This window comes from Sturnira hondurensis, unplaced genomic scaffold (assembly GCF_014824575.4).
Source record: "Sturnira hondurensis isolate 20B ecotype Veracruz unplaced genomic scaffold, ASM1482457v3 Scaffold0020489, whole genome shotgun sequence".
NCBI lineage: Eukaryota > Metazoa > Chordata > Mammalia > Chiroptera > Phyllostomidae > Sturnira > Sturnira hondurensis.
The window spans coordinates 6,957,425-6,970,502 of NW_028093120.1; the positions used below are offsets into that span (position 1 = coordinate 6,957,425).

The following is a 13,078-nucleotide window of genomic DNA, read 5'->3' on the forward strand; positions in this document are numbered from 1 at the left end:
CACTCTCTTTTATATTTATGTTCTTTATCAGATGTTTTAGATTACATTTAGAACAGTCTATCACTTCTTCACATCCCACATGAAGTTAACAAATTACCCATATAATTTTAGGAAATTAAATAGAAACTTGTGAATTGGTTCTTTTTCATCTGATTTTCTTGTTCTTTAACATTTAAAAACAGTATATCTTTGACATTGATATTATTTTAGTGAATTGATTAGTAATTGGTAACAAATCATGAAGTAACACGGCAATAAGGACTCATTGATATTTATTGGCTTTGGAAAAAGGAGGACTTTTGTTGGCTTGTTTTTATGGAATCATATTAAGAATGTTTTTTAACTTGCATTAAAGAAAATTGATGCTTGAGTATTATACAGCCCATTGAATTATTTCATATAAACATTCTTTTTTCTGAGAGATTTTATACTTGTAAACATGGAGTCTCAGGTGTAAACTTCTTTGTACATTGTAGAATTATTGTTTTATATGATGCATTCATATGAATATTTTCCCATGAAAGTCATAATGAAAACACACAAAAAGTATCATTTCTTTTTTTAGAATGAAAGATCTACTCCAAAGTCAATGAACTGATCTTTAATATATAATGCTATTGCTCTTATTGTTTATATAAAGGACATTAAATAGTGTTAGCAATCTGTGTTTCTGGAAATAAGTGCTGAAAACACCACTGGGATAAAGACTTTTTTAGTGTAAATAAAATATTGGAACCAGAGATTTGGGTTAAAAAAGTATATCAATGAACAATCTAGTGTGGCAAAAACAAAATATCCTTTAATTCCTGACAACAATTCTGTGTCTAGAAATTCTGTTCATGGGCGTATCCAAGGTGATTAAAATCCAGATGTTGATGTTGGTCCGTTGTTACAGTTTCCCAAAACTTACCTCTGTGTGTGTGTGTGTGTGTGTGTGTGTGTGTGATATAATTTCCTAAGTATTAATAAAGTTAAAGAATATGTATATATGTCTATATATAATTTAAGTCCTAAAGCCAAAAGTTATTCAGCCTGTGTTATCACAGTTAAATACTTTGTATCAATAGAGGTTTATTAAAATTTATGACTATTTAGACATTCATTAACCTTTTCCATTTAAGACCAAATATTTCTGAAAGCTGTTATAAGTAATATTTTACTTTTGATGGAAGTTCACCTAATGACCAATTAAATACTTAAGTCTGTTCTATTAGAGATGGAAAAAAACCTTTAAAGGCTGTAGGATCTAAACTTGTGACTCATTTAATGGAGTCTTGGGTAGATAGAATGTCAGCATCTCATTTGAATTTTATTAAAGTGAGTTTCTTAATATCTGTGCATTAAAAATGAATTTTGTGGGTTTTGTTTTGTTTTTTTACCCTCTTAAAATCTTCCCTGGTTAACCTAAATTGTAAGTATTTGGTTGTGGGCTATATGTTATTTCCTACTTACAATAGGGGAGGTAAAGATGTTTTAGGTAAGGAGAGCTATTGCTAACCAAAAATTTTTAACAGAAAAACCTCACAAAATTTGGCTCTGAAAAACAATTTATAATTCCTCTAATCAACATTTTTCAAAAGAGGAGGGGTGTATTCTGAGCACTGCGGGACAGTCAGCATCCCTGGCTCTTGCCCACTAAATGCCATAGTGCTAGCCCATCATCGTGACTCCACAAATCAACAATATGTCTTTTTTTTTAAATGCTGGGAGAAGTAGAGGATATTGCCCCCCAATCTGAGCTGCTTTAAGATCCAGGGAAATTGTGACCAATCCAAAGTTACATAAGTGACAGAACTAAAATCTGAACATCTTTTGACACCTAGAAATTTTAAGAAATTTACATTAAATTTAGTTAATCTTTCAGAAATACAGCCAATTCACCAGTACTGATACATGGCAATTTCAGGGGGAAGAAGACGACAGTGGTTAATGCATTTACTACCTCTTTGCTATATCGTGATTCATCTTGAGGAAATTACTGAAAGGTAATGAGCTTCCAGTTACAGAAGAAAATTACAAGGTATATATGATTGGAGCAGACTGCACAGCCATGTAGATGAATTATCATGCTTCACCTCTATCATTTTATTAGGAGATTATCTTTTAACCTCTCCCTCGACTGGAAGCTTACCACAGTATAAACAGTTCGTTCTGTTCAAGGAAAGTTGTAATGACCAGAAACTTTGTGTTCCTTTATTACCCAGATATGTACTTCCCTTCAGATTTGTGGATACAGTTCTAATCCCAGAGGCATTCTTTTCTAACTATGGGTTCTCCAATTTTTTTAATGTATTAAAAGTTCTGAGTACTTTACCAGTTCACTCTTCTTCTGGATGTCTTTCATTATAGTATTTTATATGTATATTATCCAGTGAGAAAAATAGTTATGGCATTGCTTTGACCTGGCATTTTATTTTATGTATCCTCCAAAAACCCATTTTGAAAAATCTACAGTAGAAGTTAGCTAACATCCTGTTTTCTACATGGTAGTTATATACAGTGAGGGGCAAAAGTAGGTTTACAGTAGTAAGTACACAAAACCATTTATTCTTATATTATTTGTTAATTATTGCATTGTTTTCCATATATATTGCTGTAAACCTACTTTTGCTCCACCTTGTAATGTACTGCATTCAAAAGAATTAAATCACGATGTAGAAAAATTTAGCTACTCAATTGAGAGTTAAGAGACTCAAGTTCTCCTGGTAATGAGCTTGTTCAGAAAGATGTCTGACTTCTCCTGACTTAATTGTTCTCTTCTGTAAAATGTGACTGTAGTCTACTGGATACTTTAAGAATATTTCCAGTCCTTAATTAAATACAGTACACTAGATTATGAATTCATCACTGACTGCTTTGGACCCTTGCTTGAGGTTACTTCTAAATAGCCTTACGGATTTGAGTTCATTGAACTATTTATTGTACCATTTTAAGTTTAGTTTTTGGTTCTCTGGTCACAGCTGGGAATTACTTTTGAAGAGGAGACAGGGAAATCTTTCAACCTTTAATCTAAAGATAAGCCTTATCACATGGTGAGTATGCCCTGGCAAACAAAACTGTTGGGGGGGATGGGCAGTGCTGGGTGGAATAGTTCAGTTTTGTCTACAGTCTGAAACTCTTGGAAGCATATAGGAATTTAAACATGCTTATATTAGCAGGGCTCAGCTTCACTGCCTTAAAGATGGTGCATTTTGGTATGTTTTGTTTCTAAAATTTAAAGTTGCATAATGGAAAGCCTGCTGTAAGCTGGTATGAGGTTCCAGGCTATGCACTTACTTGAAGCCTGATTTAAAACACACAGAGATTGTTTCTAATTGTTGCCTTTGTCCATTTTTTACTTCTAAAACAAGCACTTACTGAAATGAATATTTTATTGCATACAATTGTAGAATATCAAAATTAGTTTAGTACTTGAGGTTTGCAGTTTTCTTCTTTTTTAAAATCTATATTAAATTCAGCAGGATGGTGCTAAAATAGTTTATTGATCATGGTAAGCAATCTCTCCACTACTTGCCCAGGGTGAGTAGACATGTTAAGGAAGTTAGTATGTAGTTTCTACTTGACAGTGATTCGATTATGCAAATAATTGCATGGCAAAGAAATATTGTCTTTGTTTACACAATTTATTCATACAGAATTTTTAAACTTGAAAGCTTAAAACCACCAAAGTCAGTTAATAATAATTTACATTAATGGTTTATTTGTGTTACTAAAACCTTAATGTAATTTTCTTTTAAAAATTAGTTGCAAGTTATATTTGTATCAACTCTGCATCAATAGCAAGTATTTTACAAAGTGTGCTGAAGAAAAGAGCCATTTGGTGATGCCACTTTGGGTGCCAACCCAGAGGTTTGGATACAGGAAGCAGAGAAAGCCGTTATCTAGACTTCCTGAGGGATAAGTCATAGATTTCTGTTGAAATGAATCAGAATGACTTAGAAAGGAGACTGGTACATACTTTTTGTTTTGTTTTATACTCATTTTGTTCTGCTACCCTGGTCGCTGAGGTCATTTTAGAACTCATTCTGGCCTTGCTTCAACTTGGAGATTCTCCTGTGCGTTACTAATAGTATCCTACTAACTAGGGGTAGAAACCATTTCAGTACTTATTTACTCATTCAACAAATGTTTGAGTGCCAGTTATGCACCAGGCACCATACTTAACCCTATCAGGGAAGGGGTTGCAGGCTACTAGACAAATAAATCATTACAAAATGTGTTCAGTACAATGAAGGGGTAATAAACAAGGTGCCATGAAAGAGAAGAATGTGGGTTGGAAGAAACCTGCTTGAGCATCTGTGGCTAGGGAAGGCTATTTTGAAGAGGGATGTCAAAGGATGAGAAAAAGTCGATATCATGTTTTTGACTGTATAAAAGAACCACCTTTTTTGCTTATTTGTAAAAACTAAGATATGCATCTCTTCTAAATTATAACTTCCTCTGAGAAAGAGCATTCATATTAATAGATAACATGTAATCATAAATAAAGCTATTATTAATAGAACTATTTACTCACTGCCATGAATTCATGGTGGTAGGTTTATTTTAAAATACACTTCTTCCTTTTCTTTTTAGACCAGTAGTCTTATTATCTGAACTTTCTCTCCAAACTAGACTTTAAACTTTATTTTCATAGTAGAAGAAAAAAAAACATGGCTGTACTCTGGGGTCAGAAAGCTTGAAAACTAGCTAGAATGCTTTCTCCCTTCACCTCATTTAGCAGCCCCAGAGTCCTGCCCCCGAATGCTTGATGAGGTGATGAGGAGAAAATGTTCTCCTGAGTTTTTTTTAAAGTTCCATCCATAATTGTATTGTTTGAAAAATACCATTATAATGAATTTTCATGCTAGTCTTTTGATAGTTGAGTTAAAAAATTGACCGAAGTAATGATGTTTTGGGTATTTCTCAACAGTTTAAAGATTTAAATATAACGAAGTAGTCTCTAGGTTCTGTGACTCTAAGTGAAATGACTATAAGGAAATCACTGTTACCATAGGCTAACTGATATAAACAGGAGTTAAGTTCCTACAGCATCTTATCAGCATTAAAACAAAGTGACATTGGTTTTTTGAGGACCTGCTATACTTTTAACGCGGTTTTTGGGCTCTGAGGTTGGTGCTTGGAAAGGGAGAGCAGTACAAAGTATGGGGGGGAGAGATTCCTTTGTTTCTGACAAGACTTAAAGTAATAGAGGAGGTGAACTGTTCACACGGAATGCAAAGCAAAACTGAGATACCTACCTCTTTAGTCCCTGTAGAATGGCTAAAACCAAAGAGACGATAACAAGTGTTTACTAGACTGAAGAAACTGGAATGCTCATACATTGCTGGTGGCATTGAAAAAAGGATGCAGTTACTTTGGAAGAGTTTGGCAGTTCCTCAAAATGTTAGAGAGATACCATATGACCTAGCAAACTTCATTCCTAGATATATATGCAAAAAATGTGAAAATATACATCTACACAAAAACCTGTATGTTAATGTTTAGAGCATCATTATTCATAATAGACAAAACATAAAAATAACACAAATATCCATCAGTTGCTAAATGGACTAACAAAATGCAGTATACCCATACAATGCCATATTTAGTTGTCAATAAATAGGAATGAAATGCTGATACCGCAACAAGGATGCATCTTGGAAACATCATGCATGCTCTTTGAAACAAGCCAGTCACACGAAGGTGTGTATTGTTTGATCCCATTTATATGACTCATCCAGAGCAGGCAGGCAGCCCCATAAGGCAAAGCAGTGATGGGTGGTTGCCCGAGACCGGGGAAGGGGCAGTAGGCAGTGTCCTGCTAAGGTTCTGGGGTTTCTTTTTAGGGTGATGAAATGGTTCAGAAATAAGATGAGTGGTGACGGTTACAGAATTCTATAAATATGTACAAACCGTTGAGTGAATTTTACTGTTTGTGAAATATCTCAGTAGAACATTTTTTAATAAATCATTCCTGACATGGCATTGTCAAGAGTTGGGAAACATCTTTTGCATATTAATAGTAAATAGATATAATCAGTTATTAGATTAAGACCCTGATCTTTTGCTCCTCTTGTAAGAGGTTTTCAGTGTGAATAAAATAGTGTAAACTTTCACCGAAGAACCATCACTTTATATTTAAATATGTATGTAAGTTATGCAAATCGTAGATGATTCAGTTCCCCAGGTCATGTAGTAAACACTTAGCTAGCACAGGGTGTTTTGTGTTTTATGTTTACTATTTTAAGACTTACGGATGGCCTATTTGTGTTTTTAGAAAAGCATTCATTTCTTTTAATATGTCTACTCTTTTACACTGTTTAGTACCCTTGTAGGTATGGGAAGAACCTAAAATTTGTTTTAAATGTTATGAACAAAATAATAGAGCCATGTTAGTATGTTAAAATGTAGTGTCTGAGACTTGATAGCAAAGTAAAAAGTGCTTCTTTTCATTGTGGAAGATTTGTTAAAAATAATGTTTCAAAAATTCCAAAATTATTTCTGGTTTTTAAATTTATGCTCAATTATTTCTAATTTAAATGTATATTTTATCTCTCAGGATTCAATTTCCCATCCTAAAGCTAAGGTTTGATTACCAGGTCTGTAGTTCTTTGTACTATTTCAAGGTTGAGGTTGCAAATTAGGTAAATGTAAAAATTGTCTGAAGTTTCACAACTCAGATGTTTATAATGAAATCTGGGGAGGGACCCATGGTGATGACCTACTTTCTTTTAGAAAAGGTGGTCTCTTCTTTGTCCATAATTGCCGAGTGGATGGTTTGCTACCATAAAGCTGTCAGGATTGATGTAAGTAAAACTTGAAACAGTTACTATTTCATAGTCCAGGCTTCTAGAACCCAAATTTTAAAATATAGCATGTGAAATTTTTTAAATTCTGTCATATTTTAGGGATCTTTTTTTCTTTGCCTTTTAGAAATTTTATTAAAACTGGAAACATTGATTTTCAGTAGTTGATCATGGAGGGGAAGACGTTGGTAATGCTTTTCTTTTCTAACTGCCCTGCCCCCCTTCCCCAGGAAACAAAGCCTGTTTTGTTTCATTCCTGCTTGTGAGGTCTCTGCTGCACCCCATGTGGGTGCACTGCTCTGTGCTTTGTTTGAAATGCTTGAGATACTCAGAAGGTAAAGAACAGGATGCTTCTGGAGAGGGATAAATCCCAGCGTCAGTAGATAAACAAGGTGGTTAGAATTGGTCATCTACCCGGGAGCTCTTTATATGGAAACCTTCTAGCAGTGCTGGTATCCATAGGTAACAGCATTTAGGTAAACACAACATTTAGGTCCTAAAATGTTCACCATTTATTAGCCAGAGAGGCTGTTGCTGTTGCACATTTTTGTGGAAATTTCTGTTCAATTATGCAGAGTTGTTTTTTAATCTCTTGATATCCTATTTTTACCTCTCCGTGGTTTGGAATAGTCAGACAAACCTAGATTTGCAAAAGACTTGACGGATTTGGCGTGGTCACTGTCATTAGTGATGGCTGCTTGTGGTTTCTAACCCTAAGAAAAAGGTTAGGAAGCAGAGGATTTTCGCCTCTTTATTTTCATGCAACTTTATTATTATCCAATTAGCTTTCACGAGGAATATATATTTTATTAATTTGTTAAATGCTATAGTACTTAATAAAAAATTGAAAGTGGAAAGCTGAGAATGTTTCTTAATAGATGAAATGTTTAACAGTGTATAGCTCTAGAATCTGTTTTGAAATCAATCATGTCTTACAATTCCAACACTGTTGAATTTACTAATGAGCTATTTCCTAGCAGTTATTTTTTTCAGTTTTATTTATTTAATTTGGAACTGAAAACATTCTTTCCCCAATATAGGTGTTTACGATAGGCCTCAATCTATGAGATGTTCAATGTATGTGGTGGGTTCTCAGATCAGCCCGTGGATTCATATTTAATTCACATTATCAAACTTGACACAGCACAGTGTGTACACACGTCTCTGTGGGAAATGCATTGAGTGTCCTGGAATGCCAGGAACATGTTTCATCAAAAGAGAAGGATCCCTAAGAGTGTTGAGCTCAGGCTCAGTCTCCACCACCCATTTTTTTCCATTTAGATCTTATAGGACAGATAAAGTGTACATTATCTTTGTGAATCGTAGAATTCTTTGAATTCTAGGTGAGCAGCATGGTAACGTGGGAGGAGGTTTAGGAGGGTATGGGAATTAAGGCCTCGATCATTATCAGTAAGAGTACTAATCTTAAAGTTTAAAAGGAACTGTTCTGGAAAAGGGAGGCCAGTAACATTTATGGAATGGAGGAAACAGAATTAGATGAATTACTGAATTGATGGTGTTCATTAAGTCTGTTTGCCTCTACAAGGACATGTTTTTCAAATCGTACTACATACCTGTTGTTTGTGCATTAAATAATGTGGGTGATAGGTAGATACAAGCAAGTTGCATTAAATGAGGTAGTTGATTGGTGCCTGGCAAATGTTAGCTCTCGTATATTTTTGGCTTTTTCCCTTTACATTCCCTTATAAAATACTAAGCTATAAACCATAATTGTGAAAGTTTTAGCCATTTGTTCTTTGTAAAGACATTTCATAAATAAGTCTGACTTTGTTTTCCATATAAGACATTAAGAAGGCTTTGAACTATATGGAATAATGAGTCATTTTTTGACATCTGCTCTTCCAGGCAAAATATTTGAAAGAGATAACCAAAAAGACATAACTTAGTGTCATAATCTCTGTGGGTCAGAAAATAACACCACACAAACCAGTGAGCAACGGCAGGACTAGGGACCTGCCGGGTTTAGGGGCTATTCAGCTCCTGAGGATATCAGGAACTCAAAGTTAAGAACAAAGAAGGAAATATAGAAATAGGCCCAACTGTAAAAACCATGTGTAGAACTGACTGGCTTTATTCTAATACAAAAAGCAAGGGTTGACTACATGTCCAGTCACAAATTTCAAAAATCAGTATACAGACTGCAGTCTTTTAACCACATGCACTAACATTAGATCCCAATAGTAAAAAGTTAGCTTCGGTAGGTAGGTAGATAGCCTTACCAGCTGTTAAAACATAAAAGTTGTCATTAAAATTGTGGTATCAAGTATGAGAGTAGCTAGATTAATGACCAGGATAGAAAATCCAGAAAAATAACAACAGAATATGGAAATTTAATCTGATAAAGATGATTGGAGGAAGGATACACTTTACACGAGCAGTATCTGGAATCATGGATAGTTGTGAAGATGGAGTTAGATCCATTCATGCCATGTACCAGTATAAATTCTAAAGGGATTGAATTGCCAAATAAATACATATACAGTGTATAAAATGGAGCCATTAGTTTTGAATTTCAAAATTGATGAATTCATTCATCACCTGGGAGTGAGGGAAACTGTAGTTCAAATTTCAAAAAATATTGATAAATTTGACTTAAAAATAAATTAATGGAAAAAATAAACTAAAAAGATAATAAGCTGAGGGAAATTGTTTTTAACTTATGTATGACAAAGGTTTTTTAATACCTATTATATAAAGATTTTAATAACCATATAGTAAAAGATAAACAAAAACACAAATGGGCCTTTAAAATGTGGACGTGGACCAAACTCTTGTAATACTTGGTTGGCCAAAAAATTTGTTTTGTTCTGTAAGTTGGCTCTAATAGCATATAGTTATCTTTAACTTCACTCAAAACAATTTTGTTAGATTGTATTGTGACAGCTGTCTTACCATCATGCGTTTCTTTAAAAACTTACCAAAAGTGGTAAATTTCTGTGTAGCCATATTAATACTGAAAATGGCAGAAAATAATCAACATTTTTGGTATATTAGGCTTTATTTCAAGAAAGATAAAAACTGAAACGCAGAAAAAGATTTGTGCAGTGGGCAGAGAAGGTGCAGTAACTTGACCAAATGTGTCAAAAGTGGTTTACAGAGTTTGGTGCTGGAGATTCTCACTGGACATAGCTTCATGGTTGGGTAGACCAGTTACAGTGGATAGCGATCAAATTGAAACATGAATTGAGAACAACTGATGTTAAACCACGTGGGAGATAGCTGACATACTCAAAATGTCCTAATCAGTAGTTACTGGTGAAAATGAAAAACATGTCTTATTTTACGGATAAAACTAAATAAACATTTTTGGCCAACTCAGTAAAACATAGCAAAATAAAATCATACTGCAGAACTATTTGTCATCATTCAGAATGGCAAAAATCCAGAAGTTTGGCAAGGTTTGATGAATCAAGAGGCACTCTTTGTATATTACTGGTAGGGACACAACAAAGTAAAACTCCCCTAAGTATGGGAAGGAGGGGGTGGTTTGGCAATGTTAAATAGTTTTTAGCTATTAACTCGGCAATCTCTCCAATTTAGCGCTCTATCCTGAAGATACAGTAGCAAAAATAATGAAATTATGTACGAACTTCTGTTTGGTGCTATTTAGTAATGGTATAAACCTAATGGAATAGAATGGAATACTTACTAATCACCTATTTTAAAAAGAAAATGAGGGAAACCTCTATATACATACAGCTTTGGAGTAATCTCACAAATGCATCATTAGATGGGAAAAGGTGAAGCGGAATAAAGTATTCATAGAATACTACAGTTTATCTAAGAAGTGTCTGTTTACTTAGATTTTTAAAAATAGAATTAACAAAATGGTACCTCAAGTTACCTCTTGAGAGTGGGAGGATGGTGGGTGGGAAATAAAGTAAGTCTCTAAAATTCAAAAGCAAAATGTCACAAGTAAACAGTACAATGAGTTGGTGGCTGAATCATGCAGAGAATTATTTCAGGTAATTTTTAAGTAGAGTGATTTTGACTGTGTACATCTAATGAATTAAGGACCAAAAAAATGACCCCCCCCAAGAGTTTGTCAGTCTAAAGGGAAATTGATCGGATTTCTATATTGTCGTATCTTAAAATAGCTAAATTTCTGCCTCAGTGAATACTCAGGAACATTTTAGTGGCTTTCCAGCACAAACTTTGTGCCAGACCCTGTTCTAGGCATTGGGGATATATGTGATTAGAATATTCTCCCTACTCCTGTAGTACTTCAGTCTAAGAGGGTATAGAAATTTATAAATCAAAAATTATTGTCAGATGAGAAATGTCAGTAGACAAACTGGAAAAGTCTGGAGGTTAGATAATTCTTACTGTTCATAAAAGATAGCATTTACCAAGGTTCTCTGTGGAACAGAAGAGGGCATGTGAAAAATCACCACAAGGAGTTCACTCTGGCTGGAAGGTCTGTAAGTCACAAGAGTTGCAGTGTATGTTATTTCAGATTTTGGTACTAAGGTTTATGAGACAGTTTTGTGACTTTCTTTCTAATGTCCTTAAGGTAACAGGATTATACTAGCCTCATAAAAATATTGTGGGGTATTCCTTCTTTGCTATTCTCTGGAAAAGGTTGTGTAAGATTGGTATTAATTCTACCTTGAATATTTATGAAGTTGTTTGGGCCTGAAGTTTTCTTCCATTGGAATGCATTAAACATTTCCGAGAGATAGTGACCCAACATTGGACCTTAAAAAATTGAATGTCTGAAAATATGATACATATATCATTCTTAACATTTTCATACAATAAAGCTTCCATCTGCTTGTCGAGGTTACCACAATCCACTTTGATCAGTGTTGTGTCAGTGACCAAAATTCACTAGTATAAGAATCCAGTCCAGCCCTGGCTGGCATAGCTCAGTGGACTGAGCATGGGCCTGTGAAGCAAAGGGTCGCCGGTTCGATTCCCAGTCAGGGCACATTTCCTTGGTTGCAGGCCAGGTCCCCAGTAGGACCCACATAAGAGGCAACCACACATTGATGTTTCTCTCCTACTCTTTCTCTTTCCCTTCCCCTCTCTCTAAAAAATAAATAAATAAAAATCTTAAAAAAAAAAAGAATCCAGTCCATTTCTAATTGTCAAATGGTATAATTTAGGTTCAACTGAAAAAATAAGGACTACCTGGTCTGTGTGGGGGTCTTGTGTTGAAAGAGATAGATCTCTGTCATCCAGGTGTTTGTAGGCTTATTTTATTAGTAGTATGCATCAGATCATTGTAATCTACTTCCTTTATTCGAGATGTGTATGTATTTCAGGATATATTAAAGATTGATCTTTCTGATGGGCTTTACTGCTCAGAATGTTTTGTCTTACTTGCTTTAGGAGATACTTTTTTTAACTATATATTTCTGTTTTGTAATAAACAATGTAGTCATACCATTCAAACTTCAAAAAGTTACCAAAATGTCTCTCTTCAACTCAGTCAGTCACCTAGTTTCCCAGCTCTAGAGCCAACATATGTTAATGCTTCCTAGCTGTCCTTCATTTCAGTCTCTGGACGTGTGTGTAATGTGTACCCCCCCCGCCCCTTTTTCACACTCTCTCCTCTGCACTTCATAGGTCTTAGACTGTTCCATGTTACTCGTTGCATGTTAGAGCTACCTCTTGTTTCTTTTCTCTGTCTGCCTCCCAGCTTGTAACAATGATGGCAATAACAGTAATGATAAATTAATATAATCATTGTATTATTGATGGATTTTTAGGTTATTTCCAGTCTTACTACAGAAAAGACTAAGTTGAATATCCTTAATTGCTTTGAATAACTAAATATCCTTTCCTTGGCTAGTTTTTTAGGACAGATCTTTTGTTTCATTTCAGCCATGAACCAGAGAATCAGTCAAAGTGCTCCAGTGAAACAGCCACCACCTCTGGCTCCCCAGAGCCCTCAGGGAGGAGTCATGGGTGGTGGCAACTCCAACCAGCAGCAACAGATGCGGCTGCAGCAGCTGCAGATGGAGAAAGAGAGACTGCGACTGAAGCAGCAAGAACTGCTTCGGCAGGTGAGGCCACAGGTTAGAAACCAGCCTTCCACTTTTTGGGGTCTGTTTTCCTACATGAAGTTGGGCGTATTTCATTTTAGCATTTGTTAATTAGAGGAACGTTGTTTCTTGGAAACCAGAGTGACACAGAAAGGACAACGAGCTCTGTCCTTGTCTTAGTTTAGTTTCTTGATTGGCCTTTGATTACATGGTCTGCAACATGTAAATCCGTATCTCAAAGAGATGTTTTGGAATAGTCATTGCACCAGGCAAAAATTG

The 13,078-nt window shown here is 35.0% G+C and overlaps 1 protein-coding gene across 12 annotated transcripts in view; it reads left to right on the forward strand.

The window, feature by feature from the left end:
• The window catches only part of YAP1 (Yes1 associated transcriptional regulator), a 117,694-nt gene that overhangs the window by 82,788 nt on the left and 21,828 nt on the right, over nt 1–13,078 (forward strand). For 6 of the 12 annotated variants that reach the window (XM_037029778.1, XM_037029782.1, XM_037029779.1 and 3 more), the window contains one exon: nt 12,639–12,820. In XM_037029778.1, coding sequence (XP_036885673.1) covers nt 12,639–12,820 — 182 coding nt within the window. Of the gene's footprint in view, nt 1–12,638; nt 12,833–13,078 lie in introns of all 12 variants that reach the window. The other 6 variants (XM_037029780.1, XM_037029776.1, XM_037029777.1 and 3 more) reach the window with 1 other exon arrangement.